The sequence below is a fragment of the Condylura cristata genome, unplaced genomic scaffold (assembly GCF_000260355.1).
Source record: "Condylura cristata isolate star-nosed mole 26May11 unplaced genomic scaffold, ConCri1.0 scaffold00008, whole genome shotgun sequence".
Classification (NCBI taxonomy): Eukaryota; Metazoa; Chordata; class Mammalia; order Eulipotyphla; family Talpidae; genus Condylura; species Condylura cristata.
This window is the reverse complement of record NW_004567109.1, coordinates 27,553,594-27,578,376: the sequence shown is the minus strand read 5'-3', so window position 1 is coordinate 27,578,376 and position 24,783 is coordinate 27,553,594. Positions and strand designations below refer to the sequence as shown.

The following is a 24,783-nucleotide window of genomic DNA, read 5'->3' as shown; positions in this document are numbered from 1 at the left end:
CACAATACCGTGCTCCCTCACTAAAATTAGAGAGGAGCAAAGGTATGGAAGAGAGCTGCGAAAGATGTTAAGTGCGCGGGGACAGGCAGTGTGAGCCACGAGGAGATAATTCACGGCTACGCTCCCTGGTGCCTGGACTGGGATTCAGGAGGCTGATGTGCTGCTAGTCTGCAGGGCTTGCTGAGCTGGGGTACTTACCACGCATGGCCAGGTGGGGAGAACTGCCTCGTACTGGGAGTAGGATGCGGGCTATTAAAGACCACATCTCTTTCCCTCGACTGGAGGAAGGGGAATTAAAGCGTACAGCTTTGCTGAGCGGGATGATGAAGATGCTCTGTCCCCAGCAGCTCAGTGGAGCTTAGCAAAAGCACATATGGGAATCTCATGGACACAGTGACACCACGCACTCCACTTGCCGAGATTGGGTTTTCAGACTGAGTCTGGAACACCCTTGTGACTGCATTCAGAGAGCCCTGCCTCAGTGCCTTGGCTCTGTTTGAGCCCCTAACCCCACAGAAAGGCTTTACATGAAAGAAACAGCAAGTTTAAAACATACATACACATATAACCAAGGGAGAATTTATAATAACCGTTAAAACCTGTAACAAAAGAAAGCCCTGGTTGAGGTGCACACAGATACCCTTCATTCTCAGGAGGCGCCCTGAAAGGCACATGGAGGTGGGTGTGAGGTCAGAAAGTCATCCAGGAATTTATTCATGCTTTGGCTAGGGCTGGTAATTTTTCCACTGACCATCATAAGATTGTCAACCATGATTAGCAAAATGTTCTAATTTTGATTTGCTGGAATCTGCCCTCTTAACTGAATCTTGGCATTGCTAATGCAAAACAGTTGCTCTGCGAGTTTGCAAAATCAGCTGGCAGAGAGTGGAGCCTCCCCCCTTAGGGGAGCTGTTCCGAGGACCAGATTATCAAGGGCTTGGTAGCTGCGGCACCTGAACCATAGGAGAAGCCCACCTGCAAATAAAAGAAAAAGTGAAACACACAAACACACTTTGTGTGCCCTAAAAGAAACAAAACCAACTGAAGTCCGAAATTAAAATTAAGAATTTGACATGCTGGTGGAAGGAAAAGGAAGAATTAAAAAAAAAAAAAGTAAAGTTAGTGAATAAAATAAAAAATTCTAGCCCCAGTCTGTGCCAACACGGACATCTGGCAATCTGTGGAGTTTTAATTACCTCTTTACGCCATAGGCCATATTAAGCAAATTGTCCAGCCTGCAAAGAGAAGGAGGGTCTCTGGGTTAATGCCTCACAGATGGCAAGATCGCTCAATGGAACTATTAATAAGAATGCTCCATTTTCAAAGAAGAAAAGCTCAACAACTTTCCCCAGTGCTTAGGAGTCTATCCACTGGTAGATTCCCTCTTTCCTGCTTCCCACTACAAGTAATTCAAGTTCAGGTCAATGCTAGCATTTAAAGCAAGTGTCTAATGAATCTCCTTTCTTTCAAGGTCTGAGTCAATCCTCCTCCCCCTCCCCCCTCCAACCATTTGTGTGAATTTTATTTTATATTGTGTGTGAAATTGTTAAAAAGGGGAGACATCTTAAGTGGTTCACCTTTTGTTATAATTAAACTTGTGAAAAAAGGTCTCTCTTCCAGATTAACAATACACACACGCACACAGGCGCACACACACAGTCCTTAGCAGAATGAGTCTTTTAGCTTAGTTACATTGGCTACATCTTACACATTTTTTTTGGAAGGGGGAGGATTTGAGTTTTAAAATTTTAAAAAATTAGTCTACTATTTACAACCTGAACGCACCTCTCAGCACACTGCCATTCTGTTACAATCTCCCTCACATTCAGTTCTTTACTCCGGGACAAGCCAGTCACACCATGGGCCAGTAGTAACCATAGTTTCCACCATTAGCAGCCTGCTGGAAAGGCTTTTTACATAAATACTGCATGTGCTCTCACACAAAATAAAAATTAGATGACTTGGACTCTTCATGAAATCATTAACCATTTCAAATTCACAGGGCACAGGAGGACACAGAGGCTGATTTTTCTCTTCACTGTGGCCAGATGGAAGGTCTTACTATTCCCCATGTGATGTTTGCAGAGGAGAAAAACCCTTTCATGAAAGGGAAGTTGGGACATGGGTGGAATAAAATAATCAGGATTCTAGGTAGGTCAAGAGTATTCTTATTTTGCACCAGTGGAGGCCAGTTAACTTTGCCTTCATGGAAAAATCCTGCATTTCTGAAATGCCCAAAAGAAGGGGATGCCCTCCTGACCCTGGGGCTTCTGAGGGCTGATACCTGAAAGGGAGCATAAGTAAGGTTTGGACAGAATCTTCCTCCTGGTCTCCCCTGACTCAGTTAGCATAAGTTAACATAAAAGAGAGCACATTCCATCACCTTCCCCCTCACCCCTCCTCTGAGTTACCTGCAGAAGGAGGGGGCACAGCCCAGAGCACTCCCTTTGGCAAGAATCTGCCTCCTTTTTAATTAAAAAAAAAATTATTAAAAGTCACTGCCTTAGGTCTAAACTGCTGAAGGTAGTCCCTTATCTGGGACCAACTCTTGCTAAAACTAAACCTTCTTTTTAGGTTAGATGCAGAAATTTTGTTTCAACCAAAGAATCTGAAGCTTAACCACATGGTAAGTTGAAAGGGGCTTGAGAGAGCATCTGTTCCAATCACCCCATTTACAGGAGAGGACCCCGAGGCTCGGGGGCACTGGCAGGGTGGTTCCTGGCAGTGGCGTCTTTACCCTTGGCCGTCCTCCGGGCTGCACATCTTCCTAGCCCTTGCCCGGCTCTGCGTCAGGGCTCTATCCTGGTGGGCGCGCCTACCTGAACCTCTGGGCCTGGTGGTGAAGAGGGCCGGGGTAGCGCCGGTTGGGAGACTGGTAGAGTTGGGAGAGCAGGGCCTGGCTGGACTTCTGGCTAGGGTTGTTGGCGAACTTCACAGTAATCGGTTCTGTAGCACCGCTGGGCTTCTGGCCGTTCAGCCCTTTGATGGCTTCTTCTGCCTCGATTCTCTTATCAAAGCGGATGAATCCTACCCCTCTGGATACTCCTGGAGAAAGAGAACGAGCATGAAGAAATCAACTGAAAGAGATGGGTTGGGGCCCGTGAACATACTGTGGGGTCAGCCCACCTGGGAGGTTGTAGCTGGGCCTGACTCCCCAAACCTCTCACCCATCGAAACACATCTGCCTGTATAGCTGCCAGCATGGCTCCAGAGAGATGCCTTCCACCCACGGGGCACAGGAATTGCTCACCTCTGTCTAGTCCAGCCCGCCTCTGATTCCCCACTCAGTCCTTATCACCCTTGAATTGCATGGCTGATCAACCCCGTCCAGTCACTAGTCCTTCCAGAGACCCTCCACACCCAGCAACTGAGAAACCTACTTGAAAAGCAAACTCTGACCCCATTACACCCTTTAAAGACCTCTTTTATACCTTTTATGTGCCTTTACAAATTTATACCTTGGATTTGATCCTCATTGCCCCTCACCAAACAGAATAACACAAAACCCACAGACCCCTCCACAGCACCCTACAGCACACAGATGAATGCACACTTCCCCGTGAAGCATTTCATGTCCTCATGATCTGGCCCTGTTGAGCCTCATTCCAGTCATACTGAACTGTCAGATATTCCTTTAAATCAGCTGTGTTCTTCAATGGGCTATGTCCTTTCTCCCTAGAGTGCTCTAGCTCTGTCTTGCCAGATAACTGAGTCATCCACCAAAACCCTATTCAAATATCGCCTCCTCGATGGAGCCTTCCCAACAATTCCCACCAGCAATAGCACTCCTGCTTTTGAGCTCTGAGAGCACCAGACAGCCCCTACAGCCCCTACCAGTCATTCATGACAATGGAGTCCTGGAGGGGTGGGGGCTGTGCCTCTTTCATCTCTGGTCCCCTGAGTCTCTCTGCACAGTGTCTGGGGCAGAATGGCAGCGAGTGGGGGTTTGTTGCATGAGTCAAATGATAAACTTAGGGGGTGTTTTATGTTGGGATCAGATTGGGAGTAGGGGAAAACACTTGTTATTAAAATACGACTGGAGATGCCCTGTATTTCTTACTGAGAGGTCCTGGTTTTCTTTCTTTATCATGGCTGAAGTACTACGGCCCCAGCTCCTGGCTTCATATCGCTGCATTGCTGCTAGCTAACTGGATGGACACCAGATCCCTCCACTTGGATCTCAGTCTCCTCATGTGTGACTGAGGCAGTTTGAGGTTCTCTCTAGCCCTGTAATCTATCACTGGAGCTAGCATTGTACACACAGGTTCTTTGCACATACCAAAGAAATGCTTTTTGGTGGAAGGTTGAAAGAGACTTTGAAGGTCGTACAGTCCCACTCTCAACCTGATGCCTGAATCCTCTTTACAACCCTGCCAAGTAGTTTAGCTGCTGCTGGAACAGTTCCCACGAGGGAGACCTCCTGCCTCCCTAGATGGCCCATTTTAAATTTGGGCAGTTGATTGATAAGAAGTCTTTCTTCTAAGTCATAAATCTTTCTGCCCATGACCCACAACCTCCGCCTTAGGTAACCATTACCCCCTGCTCCTAAGGGTCACAGGGCACCGAGACAAAGAAAGAAATGACAAAGAAACACTTAACCTGTGACTTGATCAACCAGGATTCTCGAGGTGATGATACGGCCATATTGTGAGAAAAGCTGCTCCAGTTCCTTCTGGGTCATGGTTTTGGGAAGGCCGCTAACGTACAGGTTAGCATCCCTGATTGAGGCAGAGCTTGGACGGGCATAAGAGACCTAGGAAAAGGCAAGAGGAGCTAAATCCATTATAGGCAATCACCCTCTGAGTAGAGACAGAGTCAACCACCAAGATGACAGCACCACGTCTATCATTGTAACTCGTGGTGTCAGTGTAAGTCGGTCGTTCAACTTTTTAGCTACTCTTGTAATAGTAAGGAGAATCAGGAGAGCAGCAAGAGAGGAACAAAAGGAGAGTTGATGAGAACTTACAACAAATGCACAGATAAGGGTCTCTAAGTGCAGAACAAAATAGCTACTGTATGGCAGCTGTTGAATGCAGAACTACCCACGCGTGCAGTTCTGAAGATTTACCTCCTGGATGTGGGTGTGTAGATGATTTACTGGATCCAACACATAATAATCTTTGAATAAACCCAAGGGGGGGGGAACCTCATGAAATCCTGCTCTGCACATTTCTCTCCTTGCTGTCCTCCCCACCCCCAACCCTGTCTCGAACACATAAAAGCGATCAGGTTCTCTACAAGATTTTTTTATTTCCTATTTGTGTTGTTGCAATCTGTTCCCACAGGTCTGCTCTCGCCGAATGACAAAGTGCTGGTGAGATGGGGCTGAATGAACATCTGCTTGCGAAACTGGATATGTGGCCTTGTCAAAACATCTGCAAGAACCAGTTGCCTTCTAACTCTGAGGCGGAGCAGATAAAAGCCACAATAAACAAAATGAGGGCACAGCGGAAAGACGGGTGGGAGAGGGCAGTGGGGGAGAGGAGTACGTCTCATCGATGGTTATAAGTTCGACTTTGTAAATTTGTCCTCCCAGATCTCCCAACTGCTTTTTTCCCCAAAAAAGCTAACACAGAAGTGTAAACAGATCTGAAATTCCATCTGCAAGAAGCCAAATCTGTAGCAGTACACATAAGCAAAGCAAACCCCAGCAGTCATTAATTTTAGACTTTCATTTACTTATTTATTTATTTTTTAAGAAAACAACATCAGACATTTGAAATATAATTTACAGCTAGTCTAACAAAAGCGCTTTCCTGCTAAAGCTATTTCTGGGGCGGTTATGGCTCAGAATAGATGATGAAAACAGTCATTTCAGCGCACATCTGACAACATTGGACAGGAAGGGACCTAATGCCTTAGCGTTTTTCATTTGGGAGTTTTATCTCTTTTATATAACCAATTCACAAAACCTGCTAAGACAATAGGGATGAGACCAGTAAGTGTGTGAAAATGCATCGTACATGTTAAACCAGACCTTCAGCATGAAGAACTAAACCTGTAGTGAAGAAGTGGACCTTGGGTCTGAGAATGGATATGGCCACGAGGAATGAAGGATCTGCTCAGATCCCCTCATCATGGCGCTCGCTTCCTTTCTATGACAGAGATGCCAGGTCCCGTTATGGGTTCCACACCTAAAAATAGATGTTGACTCAACAGATAAAGTGGAGTGACTAATCTGCCTTGCTGGCCGCCTCCTGCCAGTGGAGCAAGGCAGCCCACCTGCAGTGTCTGTATCTCTAAAAACCCACGGGCAGCCTCTGGAAGGCCCTGCCAGCACATGGCTGACAGGCAGAGGAGTTTTCACATGGAAGGTCCCTGTAAGTGCATTTGGGGCTGACGGATCAAGAACCTCACATGACTGTCTGGAGAGGGTGCTGAGCTCTCCAAGTCTTTCCTACCCTTGTCCTTTAAGGACAAAGTCTTTCAGGTTATAATCTAGCAGAACTATTTCTGGGGCATGAGGAGGGATGGATAGGGAGTAGGAAATACAGTGATATGTCTGTGCTAATGAAGGTCACTCTGTCTTATCCCTGCCAATTACTGACTAATTATCGGAATATCTTTTGTGCTCTCCTGCAACATACTCTCTTACCTCTGTGCTTGTGGGGCAAACTTTCCCACTTACTTCCACAGGTCCAAATCCTGTTCCTCTCTGAGATTCAGCTCAAATTTCACCTTCTCTAGCCAGCTTTCCCTCATCTCACCTCCTCCTAAAAATCCCCCTGGCAGTGCTCTTTATGAATTGTATCCATGACTCTTAACCCATTCTGATTCAACATTTCTCCAGCTATCTGCTGAGTTCTTTGAGGTCATGGGTTGCATGTGTGGGTGGTGTATGTTACTCATCTCTATGGCTCTAGCTCCCACCTCAGATCCTGATAACCACAGGGTACTCAACACCTACTAAAAGACTGGAGACACACTCATAGATCTAGTGAAGGATGCTGGCATTCATGGGCCTTTGGGAATACTCCATTTAGGGGGATCATGGAGAGTTAAGTATCCAGAATCACAGTTATGCTTCCCCACTAAGTTAAGAACTAAGGGACAAGTTTCCCATTTTCTCGTATCTGGGGTTGGAAGGATTAGACTAGATTGTTCTAAGATTAGCTACTACCTAGAGGTCTTAGCAAATATTTCCTGAGCCAAGCACAATGCTAGAAGCTAGGGATATAAACCCAACAAGAGACCAAGAACAATGCACGATTTCTTTCTGTAAAGAACCTCCACATCCAGTAGGGGAAATGGCAACAGGAAGTACTCAATAAATTAGTTGAACGGAAGGAAGGATAAGGATACATATCAACCAATTATCACAATGTCGCAAGATGTGTACTGGACCAGGGCTATGCATTGGTGTGACTGTAACACAGAGAGGCTGATGTTTAATTAAGGGTTAGAGGGAGATAGTCATGGTAAACGTAGGGGTGACCCAGTGTGTGACGGTGTGTGGAGGGGTCAGGGATGGTGACTTGATGATGACCTTCCTCTGGTGTGAAGACAGGTGAGATGGTGAAGGTCAAGGGTGAGAACCTATAGACACATAAAGGACAGTGATGATCAGCCCTCCCTGGTGGCACAGCAGGTTGAAGCACAGCACTGAGAAGCTAAAGCCACTTCCGCATGAGTTCGATTCCCGCCTGCCCTGGAGGTGACCACATGGCGTGGCAGACCTCTCCTGACCTGCCTGCTGCTCCCCTCAGCAGTGTACTTCATTGATCTGCCTGTTCTGCTCCCCACTCTGCCTCTGGTGAAGCCTCTCACCACCCCTGTACCTCTGGCCTGTACCCCAGTTCTGTATGAATAAATAAATAAATCTTAAAAAAAAAAAAGGATAATGATGATCTTGATTCTCATATTAGTCCTGGACAACCAGAACTGGGATACATAGGGGGACAGGGTGAGTCAGACCTAGTTGGATTGGAAAATTGATAACATGAAGCAAAAGCACTTCCCCCAACGATGACTGACCGAGTCAGAATCTCAGCCAGGGAGAAGTACCGTGGCTGTTCCCCCAGAGACAGACCCCAGCCACGGAGCAGCCACAAATCCAAAGGTGCACAGCACCAGATGATTCTCCATCAAGCTTAACTCCTGGCTTGAGTTTGGAACCTGAAGTCTATTTGTTCTCTTACTCCCCATGGCCCAGAAACCTGTAGAAGCAGGAGTAGGCAAACGTGACAGAAAAAGGATCTTCCCGCATTCCATATCGAAATTCTCATTTCAGTGTACAAACTTCCCAAATTTCCTTACACAGTTATTAAATCCTCACTGAGTAGCTGACAATGGGCGTTAAATCCTCATTGAGTAACTGACAATGGGCGTCCGGTCCTCTACTTGGTTGAAACACTCCTAACACATCACTGACTTGCAGAGAGACAGGCAGCTCTGGCTTATTAGGCCCACTGAGCCAGTGGCCTAGAGCTGGGGGCTTCGAGCGCTGGAGGCAGTGCCCTAGGGAGCCCTGTGCCTCAGCCCAGGTTTGCGTCACTCATGCAGACTCTCTGAAGACAAGACTGGCGTTTCTAGGCCACCACTGATCTTACTCTGTAGCTCAGCACAGCACTACACAGCACTCCTCTCTGGCTTACGGTGGTCTGGATGGCTGACTTCACAGACGATCTCAAGCGAAGATTTGCAGTCCCCTGGTCCCTCTAACCTCCCCCTCCTGGCCAGCACATCACAGCCCTCTGCAAGGCGGGGCTGGACGAGATTACAATCCCTGCCTCTGGGCCAATCCTAGTCCTCACTAGCTATGTGAACCTGAGCAAGTAATTGAACTCGGTAAGTCTCAGTTTGTTTACTGGCAGCTGCCCTTGACAGGCCATTGTAAAAATTAAGATTAGTAGATTTAATGTGTCCAGCACATGCCTAGAACTTTTTAGATACTTAGTAAAGAGTAGTGATGAGTGCCCAGACCTATGTGGGTCAGCTAGGGGATGTACGGCCCACTGTACACATCTCCCAATGTCACCAGGTGAGCAGCCATTTGGAACTCGACCAGAGTGCTAGTGAAGGCACCGTCCTTCTGCTCCAGCCTGGTGGCATCTGGACCACCCCTGGCCTTGTCACTGCCTGATCCCACTGCCATCTCCACTTCATTTTCCAAAGTGACTTACAGTGTTGCTCCCAGTGATTCTCCCTTGGGTTGCCTGCCACAGATGGAGCAGTAGCTCCCTGGCTGAGGGCTGCCCCGCCCACACAGCACACACAGGTTCCTTCACCTGTTCAGGGCTTGGCTTGGATGGGAGGGGAGGGGCAGCATGTCCTGGGTCATCTGGCAACATCTCGCTCCTTGTCTGATGGACCATGATACAAGAACGAGAGGTTTGGGCAACATGGCAAAAGCACCATTTTGGGTAGGTGAGAGATGGTTGCATGACTGCAGACTCTCTGAAGACAAGACTGGAAGGGGCTGTCCTCCCTGGAAGGGGCTCCTTTGGATAACAGGTGCATCAGAAGATGAGAGTTTCATCACTGCCCCCCTTCCTGAACACCTACCATGTGCCAGGCCCTGTGCTGGGTGCTAGGAGTGTTTCTGCTTCACAACTGATGAGAGGAGTAAGGTGACAAACAAGGAGTATAAGGAGGGGCTGTTCCTGGCAGAGGAGTCCTGACTTTCCACCCCAGTTTCCTTCTTCGTTGAAGGAGACCCAGAATAGTTGTCTGAGCCTTTCCCCCCACTTCTCTCCAGGCAGCATGGTGTGGCCATTCTGAACAGGCTTCAATGAAAGACATGGGCGACTGAGCGGCCATGCTTCCTCCCTGCGGGGGCCCGAAGCATTATCTGTTCCAGGAGCTACATTCCATGGGAACAGGTTTTGCCTCACATGGGCAGGCTTGGAGTCTACAGCATCCTTGAGAGGGAGTGTCAGTCTGTCCAAGTGGGGGGTGGTGGTGGTGTCACTGTGTCCATGGATCCATTTAAGTCTTAGTCAGCAGTGAACGGGACCTTGGAGTCCATAGGCTTTTCTCTTTGGTCTTCTAAGTGGGTTTAGACCTTAGATGTGGAAAATGGGCATCTTTTGTTGAGCCCCTCAGGATGACAGTAAGAGTATCTATTGCTGAGTGGATGTTTTCATGAGTTAGGCATTTTGGTCACAAAACTGCTGTCTCTATGACCATAGTTCAGGGTAAGTGAAATGAAGGTGACAGGTGACACTGGTGACCCAGCCGAAAACATATCCTTGAAATCTGCTTCCCAGAAACTTGATGCTGGAAGTGACCACAACCACACAACTTCATAAAAGGAACTAAGACAGCAGCTACCCACGTCACACATTTCCAAGAACAAGAAGCTCACAGCTTCCTGAGGCGTTCCCCACGGCTGGTCACCAGCTATGATAGTCGGAAGGTTTTTTCCTTCCATTGAGTTTCAAACTTGCACCACCATTCCCACCCCCCACCCCCTGCCCAGTTTCCATCCTTCTTCTATTTCTGTTCTAGCTGCAAACATCAACTCACCATCCTGCCCTGTGGGTCTCACTAACAGATGCTAGCCAGAGCATCAGCACTGCAAGTTCTCGGTCACTTTATTTTAACTGAATTCCATTCTAGTCTGGGAATGGAAGAAGGCAGAAGTGATGAGTAGGGCTTTGGATTGGAAAGATGAGGATTTAAATCCCTTACTAGCTGTGCAACCTTGGGATAAGTCAGTTAATCTTTCTGAGCAACATCACTTATAACATAGTTAGTTTTCTCATTGTGCTGTCAAGGATTAAACTAGTGACTCGAAGGGACAATGCCTGGCATATAGTAAAAACACAATCAATAGCAGCTTTGACATGACTGCTGTGTCACCAGGCCTTATGCTAGACACTGGAGGTGCAGAGATGAATGCAGCAGTCTCGGATATGTAGGGCTGTCAGTCTAGCAGAGGAAACACACACAGAGACTGATCATTTCCAAGGATGGGTTGCACACTTCCCCCAATCTGTTGTAACACCCTCCTCTCTGAGTACAAACTCCCCAGAGCACACAGATCCCTGGGGGACATTCACTCCAAAGAGCCCAGGAAGATGGCAGCAGGAAACAGACACTGGTGCTTCCAGGGCCTTCTAGCAGAAACCCTCTCGGGGACTTCCAATCCTCCCCTAGGGGCAGGCACAGACCATGGAAGTTAGCTGCTGCCTGCAATCATCAGCATTGGTTGTGAGACGGATTTATCACTCTGTCTGTGGCACCAGCCCTGCCTGCCATGGGCAGGACACATGTCCTCCTCTATGGCCCCACCCCTCACACTCTTCCCAGCACCACTTGATACTTGATATTGCTTTATTACGGGCAGAACCTGACAGTAGCATTTCTAGTGAGTGCTGATTGTGACTACTCTCTTTCCCTGTTCAAAACCCTCCACAGTTCTCCAGCACCTTGTGACACAAATTCAAACTCCTTACCTGAGCATTCAGGACCCTCTGGAGTCTGGAAGCATGTACCCTATGCTTCAATTCACACAAAAAACTCAGTTCTCTGAATACGTACTGAGGGTTTCCACTTCCGTGTCTTTGTTGTTGCTGTTTGAGCACCACCCCAGCAAAATGAAATTATGCCCATCCTTCCAGGCCATCCCGGCACATGGCCTCCTCCATGAGGCCCAGACATAAGTCACTACTCTCTTCTTCAGCTCTATAGACAGTGCACATGTCAGTGACAGCACTGTCACACCCTGCCACCCATCACAGCCATCTGTGCTAATTCCTTAGCTGCTCGAGCAGTCCGAACATTCTGGTGGTCTCGTCGGACTCTTGTGGCAACTAGTCTCAAAGTCGAGGGCTGTTGCTCCCTAAATGCTCTCTGAATTGCAATGAAAGGTTTAACACCGCATCACAGTATGCAATGGTTTTTAGCTCCAGGAGCTGACTCTGATGGGGCGAAGGTGCTAGAGGGAATCATGGAGTTGAAGTGTATCCAACTCCTCTCCATGAATGATTAGAGTGCCTGGCACACAGTAGGTTGGACAAATATTTCTTTTGCAAAATGATGATAGATTCATGTGCCTTCCTACTTCTTTCAAAAAGTCCATAAAATTGTGAAACGGTAAGATCTCAACCAGTGTCTAGTGGCTCTGAGAAGGGAGAGACATGCTAAAGGTTTCATGGCTTGCTGGGCCAGCTGGCCCCAGACTTAGGGGTTCAGATTCCAGGTCTCCTCGCTTGTCTGCAATTCCACCGCTTGCTTTATGAAAGACACGTGAGACTTCCGAGGTCACCTGGAAGCTGCCCAGGACACGAAGCCAGCTATGTGTGCTGCCTGCGGCTTACAAAGATTCAGGCTCACAATCGACTCTCTTATGCCTCTCAAAACATGTACATTGAAAAAAGGCTAGCCCTCTTTTCATACCATTTTCACCTTTGGGGTAACCGTGTCCATTGGCCTCTTCTTTCTGGGGACCATTACTTAAATAAGCCCAGCTTCTCACAGCTACCTGTGAGATAATCTTCACTCCATTTTCCAATAACAAATTCGGATTCCATGAGGTCAAGTAATAGTCCAAGGTGACATCGCTGAACTAAGAGACAAAACTGGATATGACTCCCAAGTTCTGGGATCTTTCCATTCTGCCACACTAACCTGAACAGTGATATAAAAGCTGTGTGCTTGGCACAAGCTGCTACTTCCCCTGGAAAGTTACCAGGCTGGAAAGTTCACCCTATAATATTTTATTAGTTAGACATATCGAGCTGGAAGGAACCATTCTGCAGATGAAAAAAAAAAAAATCCAGAGAAGTAAAGTAAGTTGGCCAAGGTCACCCTACTAGGTTTTGATAGAGCTGGGACCTGACTCGTCACTGAGAGTTCTGAGTGGACACCACGGGCAAAAGGAGAAGATATGGTTCTGAGACCCTTGACAGGCCAGCTGATTTGTCCTGGGTTGCATGATAACTGTGGAGAACTGATTCTTGATTCCCCTGGGTCACCGAGGTCTTAGGTCAGCACTGCCCAATAGAACTCTCTAGAATCATGAAAATATTCAAATGGTCTAGGTCTGTGCTTTCAATATGGCAAACACTAGCTTCCAAGGGCTACTGAATACTTCAAATGTGCCTAGCATGACTGAGTAGCTGCATTCATTTTATTTTAATGTAAATGTAAATGGCCATAAGTGCCTACTGGCTACAATACTAGCCAAAACAGCTTCAAGTCCAGAACAACACAAAATAGAGAATCTCAGAGCCAGAGGGTCCTTTTGGATCCTTTGGCTACACTGCAGTCTAGTATAGGAATCCCTTCTACATCATTCCTCACGACTCCTTTAATGCCATTAAATGACAAGCAGGAACACTACTGCCCATGGAAAATGTTCTACCCTGAGAGCTGCAGGCTTCCCTTCCAGGTTCTTGAGATATATGATTGAAATACAGGACTGAGCTTTAGATTCACTGTAGAATTTTCTTTCCCACAGAATGGGAACGCAAACCTTGTGCATGCAATACCTCCTTTGTCATCTTACTCAGCTGTCTCTGGATAACCCTTAAGGTCTTTCCAAAGCATGGAACTGAGTATAGAACACAAGACACCAGGAATGGGCTGACGAGCATGGATAAGAAGAGACCACCGTCTCCTGTGATGGAGCATGCACAATTCTCCTAACAGTTAAAGTGTGCTGATTTTTTCTTTTTCTTTTTTTAATTTTTGTAATAGTTTATTTTTACATATTTTTGAGCTCACATCACACTGTAGGCTACTTTTGTACTTGTAGGCAGATAAAGTCCCAAATTCCAGTCCTCACATTTCTTGCAAGCCTAGGTGTCCTTGCAACCTGTACCTGTCTGACTTTCTTTCGTCATTTAGACACAGAACACTGTGATGACCTTTAAGATACTAGGATCCTATCAACCTCTGGGGCTGAGAAAGCAGGGGAACTGCATTTCCACCTCTCAAACTGCTATCCCTATATCTGAAATTACTTATGAAAAGGAAGTTAGCAAGACACTGGGAAGCAGAGCAACCAAAGAAAATCTTCCAGAGGTGAGTGCTCTCACCAGGCACAACTGGGGTGAATGGGCCCCCCAGGTTCCACTGGCGCTGCCCTCTCTCGGCTCCTTGGGGATTCAGTGATCCCATTGCCCCTGTTGACCTTGGTGGGGAAACACTCTTGCGCCATCTGACTATAGCTGGTGTGGGGGTGGACACAGAAATGCCATTTTAGTATTAACAAGACCGAGGGAGGCAGTCTATTATTTCTGGGTGGGGTGATATCAGTCAGCAAAAAATGATCTCTCTGCTAACTCTCCGGGAAGCATTAAGAGCAATGATAGGAGAAATAATTGCTTATGCCAAGTGCAAAGAAAAGATGCCTCAGCGGAATGGGATGGAAGCCTTTAGCAAGGCAGGCGGATTGCAGGAGGAGGGAGGGGGGCTAGGCTCCCTGATGACCCCTGGCAGGAGAGAGATGCCAGAGGGGCAGCCTGGAACTTGCAAAACTCAAGTGTGCCAAGGTCCCCTGGAGGCACCACCAGTGCAGCTGGGAGAGTCAAGTGAAAATGGAGGAAAGGCAAGAAGCATCACAGCAGAGAGGCTGGAATAAAAAGCTGGCTCTCCTTGGGAAAGGGAGGTTTCCTCCTGAAAAGCCTTCATGCACATACTTGCCTCTTCTCTAGTCCTGCTCCCTCTGGAGCCTGGCTGCTGCCTCTTGATAAAGCTCCTTTTTCACCCTCTCTCTCCTGACCAGCCCTCCTGGGAGCACGCAGAGTGACAGAAACAGCCTTTTCACCCCAGGCGTGGCCCTGAGATCCCTCATACCCTCAGTCTGCACAAGAGCTGTGCTCTGGGAATATTTTCTTTGATAATATTTTAACAATAAGCTATTTTAATAACAGCTTAATGTCATTATTAGAAAAAAAACAATTATCAGAAAAGACGCAAAATAATCTGTAAACATATAATGCAATGAGAACAGGAAAGAAATGTCAACACATGTTAACGGCATGGAGTTGGGAATGGCTGATACTGCCTTTTATTATATGATAATGGATTTTCCAAACTATTAATGAATAAACATGTGCTACTCTAAAATGAGTAGAAAAGCTCCTAATAGAGCTAATGAAAACTAGCTTCTAAGGTTGACAGAGAGCTACTACAGCAGTCTTCAAGCTGCTGGTTTCATTTGTCAAATGCCTCAAGTAACACGCCTTTGCCAGATGAACCTTCTTGGAAGTTTATTTTGACCAGATCTTTCTGCTCAAATCTCGTGCAGGCCCTTAAGCCCAAATCAGACAGGAGTGCCTGCAGCCCCAGGACCACCCCTGTCTCGCTTCCTGAGAGATGATCCTCTGGATGTTTGTGTCATGACAGAGGTGCTCAGGAGACTGAACAGTGGGCTTCGCTAATTCTGCTCCTCCAGCTCTGTTTGAACACATACAGGCACCCCACTACTCTGCAAGGCTTCACAATTCCAAGCCCTCACCTTCCACAGTGGCTCACATTTCATAAAAGGTTCTCAGTGTAACTTGAACATCTGAGTACTTCTTAGGAAGAGGCTGCAACTAAGTGCAAATTCAGAAGCTGCTCTTCCAAAATCCATCAAGTAGTTTAGGATTGGGATAGACATCTGGTGTGAAGGTCAAGGAAAATGGGGAATCATTTTCCACAATCTACAGTCACTTGCCCCAATGCTTCCCAGGGTCTAAAATGATCTCTGTTAGAGAGAGTGGGGAAATAAAGAAGCTAAACTAATTTTTAAACTCAAAGTATTCCTGAAGTCCTATATAGGGAAGATGGTTGCCAGGGGATTCAGGATTGAAATGCTGAGAACAGATCCAGTTTTCCAAGAGGGCAGCAGGCTATGTGGTAGGTTGGACAATATGTAAGCCCTGGTCTACACTGACACACAGGGTGGAGGAATGTCCAGGTTCACTGCTGTCTCTGGGTCATCAACATCCCAGGACATAGCATAGAACCTGGGAAGCTTTCAGAAAGAGAGGATCTGAAGTCAAGTCGTCCCCAGATTGATGGCAAAAGCCCTGAACCATGAGACTGTTTACTGAAGAACCTGGAGGAGCCACGCAATTCATTTGTTTGCTTTTTATATCTCCTTCCCATGCCAGGGAGTATAATCCATGTGTGTGCAGAGCCAAATACACTCCCACACACTCTCACAATGCACGTGCTGCTGCAAACAGGCAGTGTGACATTCCAACACTTACGACCTGCTGCCAGAGCTAATGCTCAGTTTTCTTCCTCCAAGTCTCACTTGGCTACTTTGTGATCCCGGGTCAGACTTGTAACCTCTTTGGGCCTCAGTTTCCTCATCTGTATAAAGGAGATAATCGCCTCTCCAAACAGGGATATAGTCTTTTAAGATTTATTTATTTATGCATACAAAATTGGGGTACAAGCCAGAGGTGCAGGTGTGGTGAAGAGGATTCACAAAGACACGTGGGAAGCAGAACAGGGAGACTGAAGTACACTGCCGAGGGGAGCAGGGAGCGGGTCAGGAGAGTTTTGCTGCACCATGTGGATCACCTCCGGAGCTAGGGATTGAACTTGCACTGAAGCAGCTGCGGCTGGCTTACAGTGCTGCGTCCTAACCTGCTGTGCCACCAGGGGTCCTAACAGGGATATTTTAAAAAGTAGAGTTTGGTGTATGTAAAGCATCTGGCTTGCTCTAGGGGTAGTTCAAGAATTAAATGCTTTTCAAGAACATAGGGAGGTTAAGAATTCTATTGGACACAGAGTAACTTATTCGATGTAAGGTAGTATCACCATTACTAATTATTATTATTACTGTTATTGTTATTTTTCTGTCTGGGTCATGCTCACATATTGAGCAGCTTCGCCCCTGTCAGAATCCTTCCCAAGCCATTTGTGCAGCTGTGGACAAGTTACTCCATTTCTTTGAGACTGTTCTGGAAGGGGAGAGGTGGGAACCTGGCTACTTTCTCTCACTAAAGATGTTACAATCCAAAGAATAATTGCTCTGCAGTCACATGTTTGCAAACATGTACTAGATGGTTTTGAGGAGGTTTCTGTACTGCTTGCTTCCAAAGTAGTTACTTGTTATTTTCCATGTAGGCAAATTATAGGAGCTAGACCAAAAAGATAAATCTCCTGTTACTTATCAAAGCAACCGAAGTAGAAGTAAACAGTGGCCTGAAAGGCAGAAAAAGAATTTTTAAAGAATTAATAAATAATGAGACTATTAACAGCACAAGAAAAGGGTTTGTTTTCTTCCTCCCTTTTAATATGATTTTTACCTTAAACACTGTATCCCTTTAGGAAAGGGAAGAAAAGTTAATAAAGAAACCTATCACTCAAACTTAATTTTTCGCATGGCAAATAAACTGCTTTAATGAAAGGGCTGAAATCCCCAGGTTTGGCACATTAAATTTTCATTCATCATAAGAATGAAAATTATCGAGTCAGCCATTGCATCAATTTGAGTCCTGGAGTGTCTGGGAAGCCCACTTTGCTGCTAGATGTTTGGTAGGTGGGGGGTGGGGGAAGGTCTATAGAAAAGGGAAGGAGACAGATTGGCTCTTCACAGAAAGAAACTAATCAATGAGCCTTGTTTCTAAGATCCACTTAGAAAAAGCGGCTGCTTCTAACAGTGCGATGGGCCAGAGCATGCATTCTAAGACCAGCCAGCTCTACTCAATCTTTCAGGAAACCCCAAGGGCTTCCTGGGATACTTTAAAAAAAAAAAAAAAGGCAAAATGGATGGTTGATGATTTGATCCTAAGCTCTTGGGGAAGTTTGAATTTCCTGTAGAGGAAAGAAATGTACCTTTTTCAGTTCAAGGTCAGGGTGTCTATCAAGGGAAGAGTAAGTGTCTGACATTCTAATGCTGAACCAGAGAGCACAGAAAAATCAATCAAAGCCACGAATACAGCTCTCAACCTGGTGCGGCCAGATCCAAGAGTCAGGTGATCTGAGCATCCCATCTTTACTTAAAGCATGAAAATAGGTATATTTTTCCTTCGCAAGAAATTAATCTTCCTGCCTCTCAAAGGGCAACCACCATGATTAAACAACTCTCGATTATTTCTTCCATAGCAAACTCCTGGGAATTGATTCTAAACCGAGACTGATACAACCTGAATCAGGCACGTTTGGGGGTCTTTGTGTAGTACTGACTGTATAAGAATGAGGGAGAATAATCATCTTCAGAAATAAGCTAAACTCAACCACAAAGGTAAAGCTGCTTTAAGGGGGAAAAAAAAGAAAAGAAAATCATATAAGTCCAAAAAAAGAGAATGTTTTTGCTTTGTTTTGTTTCTGCTTTTGTTTTGATTATCTCCCAGCTAAGATTATCTTTACCAATAGTCTCCTTTGCAGTCTGGATGGTGGAAAAGTGTCTCTGTTGGACTAAAAACTTCTGGCTATGTGTTTCTAGGCGCCGAGAACGGGTGCCATGTATAGATTTCCATTCTGGGAGAGGTTTCTCTTTTGTCCTACTTTGCGTCAGACCTGCTGTCGTGAGGATAAGAGTGCCCAGGAGACACCTCCTGGTGGCTTAATAGGCTCTGAAGGATGGGGCTCATTAATCGGCAGGGAGCTGCCCCCAAACAGGATGTTGCCTGGAGGTGAGGGAAGAAGGGGAAGGGGGGCCCAGGAGAGGCAGGCTCCATCCAGGAGACCTCCCTACTCTTGGAGGGGTGCTTCAACAGCAACAGCACCCCTCCTAGGGGATTCTCAGCAGGTGAAACCTGAATTGAGTGTGACAGCCCAGCCTCAGAAACCTCCAACTGTAGGGACTGGCTCCAGGTAACTGACTGTCTCTCCTCCAACTTAAAACAACCCCTCCTGTGATATTATCTACCCGTCTGTTTATTTTCAGATTGGTGGGGTGTCACTTTTCAGTTGTTCCTTTTCTTTGTTCCTATCGTTTTTACAGGATGCATCCCTATTATAGTAGTTTATTTATTTATAACTGATTTTTCATTTTTAGGTCTCAGGGTTCTCTCTCTCCACCCTTAGGTAAAGCCAAATTGTTCAGTCTGGCACAGTTTGCTGCCCACTCGCCAGTCTCGTCTTTTCATCACTTTCCATCCCAACTTTAGCTGTATTACTTTATATGCTGTTTTCACTTGCAATGTTTATGTACATTTTCACAGCTTTGCCTATGCTGTTCTCTCTGCCTGGAACAGTTTTCCTGTATAGCTTCTCCTCAGGGCTCAGGTCCAGCTATTTCTGCAGACCAGGGCTCACTAGACTTCTGTCCTCTTGCTTGCAGATCCCATAGTGAGGGGTCATTTCCCGCTACTCAGTCCTCACCTCATTCTGCTGTAGTGGTCTATGGCCCCTCACTTAGTACAGTAGATGGCTAATATCCTTTGAATAGAGAAATCTACTTCCTCTCCCTCATAGCGTGGCTTTAGCAGGTAACATGCATGAATTCCAACTAGTGTCCCCCAATCAGGAATCAGCATCTCTCCTCTTACCTTTATGGTTTTGGTCTGGAGTCTGAGTCCATTTAAAGTGTTGATGGCTTTCTCTGCATCCTTTGGATCAATATAGTTAACGAATCCATACCCTAAACTCTGTCCTGTGGAAACATTTTTTAAAAAGGAGACAGAGAGAGAGAGAGAGGGAGAGAAAGAAAAAGAGCTCAGTATCTTCATAGAGATCATACTTCCCAATTGCAATGAGTCAAAACCCTCGTCTAGTGTATGATTCCTTTTCCTCTTGGGTTTATCCTGATATGGAGAGGTTTCCAGTTCTTTCATCTCTCATTATGGTTGGCCTTTAAATTCAAGGGGGTTTCCCAACCTGTGAATGGGCAGGCACCCTTGCACCTCCACACCATTTATCCACACGTGCCCACTAAATCTGGAAGAGGTAGGGTAGGGTAGTGGAAAAAGGGCAGGTGTGGTTAGACAGACTCAAACTGGAGTCTGGAGACTCTCCTGTTGTTTAGTCTCCTGTTGCCCCCCTCACCCCCACTTTACTATGTAGGTACTAGTATTTGTCACAGATAGGTTTGAGACATGATGTATGCAATGCCTACCAAGTACACTGACTAGAACATAGTAGCTGCTCAAGAAAGGAGAGCTATGCTATGTTCAGTTCTCTGAAATTGGGGCAAATGCTGATGCAGTAGCTGCGTCTGCTGCCTCAACCCTGCCAGCCACACCTACACGCAGAGGGATGGAACAGAATCTGAGCAACAAAGACCTGAGACATTTATAGTGAAGACATGATCAGCATCTAAAGCAGCTGCTACAAATCATTGGTTGCCTTCATTACCCTCAGCCCAAGAACAATGAGAAAGAGGGGGTTTCTGCTGGGAAGAAACGGGAAGTTCCTAACACAGAGAGAGTGCAAACACATCCTGCAAAGAGGATTCAGCTACTTTAGATGGAGATGGCATCAACTTGTCTGCGAAGAGAGGTGGCAAGTGACAGGGCTCCCCCCTTAGTGAAATAAAAATAATGTGCTTGCGATCGTGCCACTGATTATAAATAGTCCATCAGCTCTGCCATGTGTCATCAGCCAGAAATATCATTAGGAAACTTTACATTTTCTGACATACCCTTTAAGAAACACAGAGCTTAGGGTGGCTGCAAAACCAGCTTGAACTTCCCAGGCAATGTTATTGATTTGTGGGCGGCAGCAGAGCCGAAGGGGAGGAAAGTGACAGGACGTCACATGTCAGGAAAGACTGATTACATAAAGCTCTCTTTGGAGCACTGGGGCCAGGGCGGGAGACAATACAGCAAAATGCCTGCCATGTCCTGGTGACAGGAGCCCATTTCAGCAGCCAAAAAATCTTTCCAACAGCTTCTGTTTTGCTGGTACATGTCTGTGTTTGTGTTGGTTGTAGGAGGGAACCTGGGAAAACAAGTTGGGTTCTGGATCAGAAAACGGGTGACTTTGTTCCTTTATAGGATGGAAACAAGGAGAATCATGAAAAAACTCAATTGCATTTTTGTCCCCAAAATGGAAAACCCAAGAGGGTTTGTAAGCCTTCCATTAGGATATTCCTTCATGGTTTACAATAACAGGGTCAGAACTGAAAAGATGGGGTAAACTTCACTAGTCCGAATTGGTAGCTGGAAGGAGAATACCTAGCACAAGCCAGCTGCTGTGACCTGTCTCTTTGCATTTCACCATGTGTGTGAGTGTGTGTGCACGTGCATACTGGAAGCAAGTGCAAAGGAGATATGTGAATTACAAGACTCTGCCATATGTTGCGAGCAACATTTTGCAAATCCCAAAATACAAGAGACTAATTTCATTGGTTTAAAAATATCGTTTATCCTAAATTTGGTTCTACCTCATCAAGTCTAACTAAATTCACCTAATTAAAACCGTTTTCATCATGCAAATTTACCAGTTCTATTTACCTTGTATATAAGAGAAGCCTTAAGTATTGCACTCAAATACTCTCACAAGTATTTCTTTTAGTCAATGCACCAAGGCGGGGCTATTTTAAAAGCAGAAATCTCAATGATAAAATATAAGTAAAAAGGTTATAGGAAACTGGTCCATCGATCCAGCTGAATTTAATTTGTATAAAACTAAAATGAAATGTACAAAAAATATAAACAAACATGTACCATTTTATTGCAAACATCGGACCTATATCCAGATAGTTTATGATTCATCTCATTGCTGAATATATGCGGAGGAATTTATCATGCTTACCAGTGGGGCATGTTCTTTGACACACCATCTTTCTTTTAATTATTCATATATTTATGGAAATCTACAATAGATAGAGTGGCTACAGGTTTTCCATTTTCTATTTTACTTTTCTTTTCAACCTTGGCTTCCAAAAGAAGGAATACACACCGAGGTCGCAGGAAGATTCTGAAGGTCAACTGAAGGGAAGAACTCGTGTCCAATAAGTTGTGTCAGATCCACCCCACCTGCTTGTCTCTGTCCCAAACCTACCATCACCCTGGAGCCTGCCTGCACTCAGCACAACTGTGCTGTTATCACCTACTTTCTGCTTAGAGTGAGGCTGAATTTAACATCAACAATGAGGGTGCCTTTGGGAACACTAAAAACCAGATGAACAGTGTTTCAGAAATGAAGGAGGGGTAAAGACTGCAGAGTCCTCTTGATATAAAATAATGAACTGCAAACTCTAAAACAGAGTGCTGCATGAAATAAGAGCACAGGGTGGAAAGGCCTGCCTGTGAATGGAAAGAAACGAGATAAACTGGCCACACAATGAGGGTGCCCTGGTTAACTGGCTCGTGAGGAGGCTTCTTCCCCAACTTCTAACCATCAGAGAAGTCCAGCTAAGTTTAATAAAACATACTCTATGGTGCTAAGCACTCTCTTCTAAAACCCTTGAGTGAGGATTAAATTTCCTAGGTAGGAAATATAAACAAATCAACCCTCCTTTCTTTCAGAGACTGTTGCTAATGTAGGTCAGTGAAATGAGGGATTTTATGTTTTAATTTTGGAGGCCATCTATTGGCCATGGATGCACTTTGAACCAGTAGCTTGGTAGTTGAATGTACATAGAAAAATGCAGATGCAACACGCCCACAAAGAATGCCAACACTATTTCCATGGGGACCAAGAGATCCAGCAGGCTGGAGAGAACCCCTGGAGCCAGTCTCAAGCCTGAGCTGAAGCTGTGTGTATTTGCACCCGAGAAATAGATAAGGTCTTTTAATTTTTTTTTTCCCAAATAACTACATCTTCTCCTTTTATCAGCAGTAACAAGATTTAACCATATAGGTATTGCAGCAGTCTTTTCAGAACAGAGAATTAAAATGTTATTTCTGTTCCCCATTTATCAGTTTATTTGATAGTGTCCTGAACAAATTGAAGAATTCATTCATTAGTTAGCTATTGAATCATCGATAAAGTAAAATCATTACAGAAAAAAAATAGATGGAACAAAATAAAGACTGCCTCCAAATTTTAGAAACTATAGAGAATATATGAGTCCTTTATATCCACAGGATCTTCAAATTTTACATGTAACTAACCCTTCAAACTGCCACCCAGCAGATGTGGGTGAAAGGCATGGGCTGGAGATAAGTTCTTGGCAGTCTGGGGTAGAAACTTAAAATCATTATGTAGGCAAACAGTGATAATAACGGCTACATTTTAAGGCACTTTGATGTGTTTGGGATTAAACAGGTTCTTGTTTTTAACAAGCTTTTCTGAAAAATGAATTTGCAAGTTTTTGTTTTTATAAATTGTGTGCATTTTACACACACACACAATGTTGCCCTCCCACTATGTCAGGGCAACACCTGCATTTTGTTATAATAATGTATATACTTAACCTTCCCCCCTTAGAAAATAAACACTTTTCCCCACAAAATCTAGCTTTGCATCCTTGCACACAATCAGTTCTCAATATTTAGTGAATCATTCAATATTGAAAGAATGGATACACACATTTATACTAATTCTCAGCTTCTGGAAGCATATGACCAAAATGCTTTCAGGACTGAGGAGAGAATGGATAGAGAGGGAGTACCTGGGGACTTCATTTGCATTTGTAAGAGAACCCTACAACAAACTGACACCAGGTACTGGAACAGAAAACTGGAACAAACAATGTCCAGGGTATGTTCTCTTCCAGCAGGGATCTAGGAAATGGCAAAAATCACCCCTGCCCACCTCTCCGCAGAGCTTCAGACTTCCCAGTGTTTTCCCACCCATTTGGCTGCATTTCATTCTCCCAGCAACGCTGTGGGAGAAAAAGTCATCCTTTTACAAATGCAGAAATGAAGCTCAGAGAGAGGGGTGACTTGCCACGGTCACAGGGCTGTATCCTAGTTTAGACCAGAGGTCAAACGTTTCTGGTGAGTAGGTTAAGGGGGTAGCCAGTATAGGCAGAGTGGGTCTCTGGTCTCTGTCTCGACATCTCTGCCACCACAGTGAGAAAGCAGCCGTAGACATCAGGTGCTTAAACAGTATGTGTGGCTGTGTTTCCATACAATTATTTAGACAAGAGGTGGGCTGGGTTTGGCCTTTGGGTCAAAGTTTGGTGACAGCCTTGCCTAGGTCTTTTGATTCCAAATCCAGTACCCTGTGCTGTAACAATTACTCCACTGACATTGCAAAGCCCTGAAATTCCTATGTTTGGTATTTTTGAGTTATCCGAGAAAAAGCAAATCAACTTCCACAGTTTTTATTGAAAATGTTTTTATTCAAACTCTAGAAAGCATCACAATCATCGTCCTAGTCATTCTGGATGGAAGCAGCACTTCCTTGCCTTTGAGTTCACGGGGATTGTTCCTGACATGATACTCTCATGGCTGCTGGCAGCAGCAGAGAAGCTGTCCCTCTGCACCAGCAGGAAGGAACTCAGCATTTCTGCACACCAACCTGCACGCCTTGCTCTTTCTTTCCTTAGAAATCGTCTTTCACCAGAAACCTCCCAGCACCCTGCTCATCTGCAAAGCCCCTAGGGGGTGGCCAGATGGGTAGCTGCTGTTGATAAAAACTGCTAAGTTGAGTAAGGAGTTTTTGTGGATGTTAGAATCCCTAGCTCAGGCTGAAATTCTGTTCTGAAAGCACATGATAAAATCCCTAGTCATCTCAAGAGCATCTGCATGGCAGTAATCTCCTGCTGGGCTAACTATGGCCAATTCTGAATCCTAGGACTCCTTCCCTGCCTGTCCCACGACACTGTTCCCTGCTGTGTCTGCATCTGTACACACCCACAAGAGACCTGTGGCAGGTTGTTACTGCACAATACATGTGTATGTAGCTTTAAAGCCATTCTTGCTGTATAATCTTAGTTAAGTCATTTAAGCTTCATCAGCCTTATCGTGTCCCTTATCTGAAAAAGTAGGGATAATCCCTTATCCTCACAATCAAAGGATCACTGTGAGGATTAACTATACTAACATGTGGCCA

The 24,783-nt window shown here is 45.4% G+C and overlaps 1 protein-coding gene across 6 annotated transcripts in view; it reads right to left on the bottom strand.

Moving 5' to 3' along the window:
• The window catches only part of ELAVL4 (ELAV like neuron-specific RNA binding protein 4), a 126,917-nt gene that overhangs the window by 4,635 nt on the left and 97,499 nt on the right, over window positions 1–24,783 (bottom strand). For all 6 annotated transcript variants that reach the window (XM_012722280.1, XM_004678985.2, XM_012722282.1 and 3 more), the window contains exons 3-6: window positions 19,386–19,489; window positions 4,600–4,753; window positions 2,820–3,045; window positions 1,197–1,235 (exon numbers count right to left, since the gene is read on the bottom strand). In XM_012722280.1, coding sequence (XP_012577734.1) covers window positions 1,197–1,235; window positions 2,820–3,045; window positions 4,600–4,753; window positions 19,386–19,489 — 523 coding nt within the window. The remainder of the gene's footprint in view (window positions 1–1,196; window positions 1,236–2,819; window positions 3,046–4,599; window positions 4,754–19,385; window positions 19,490–24,783) is intronic.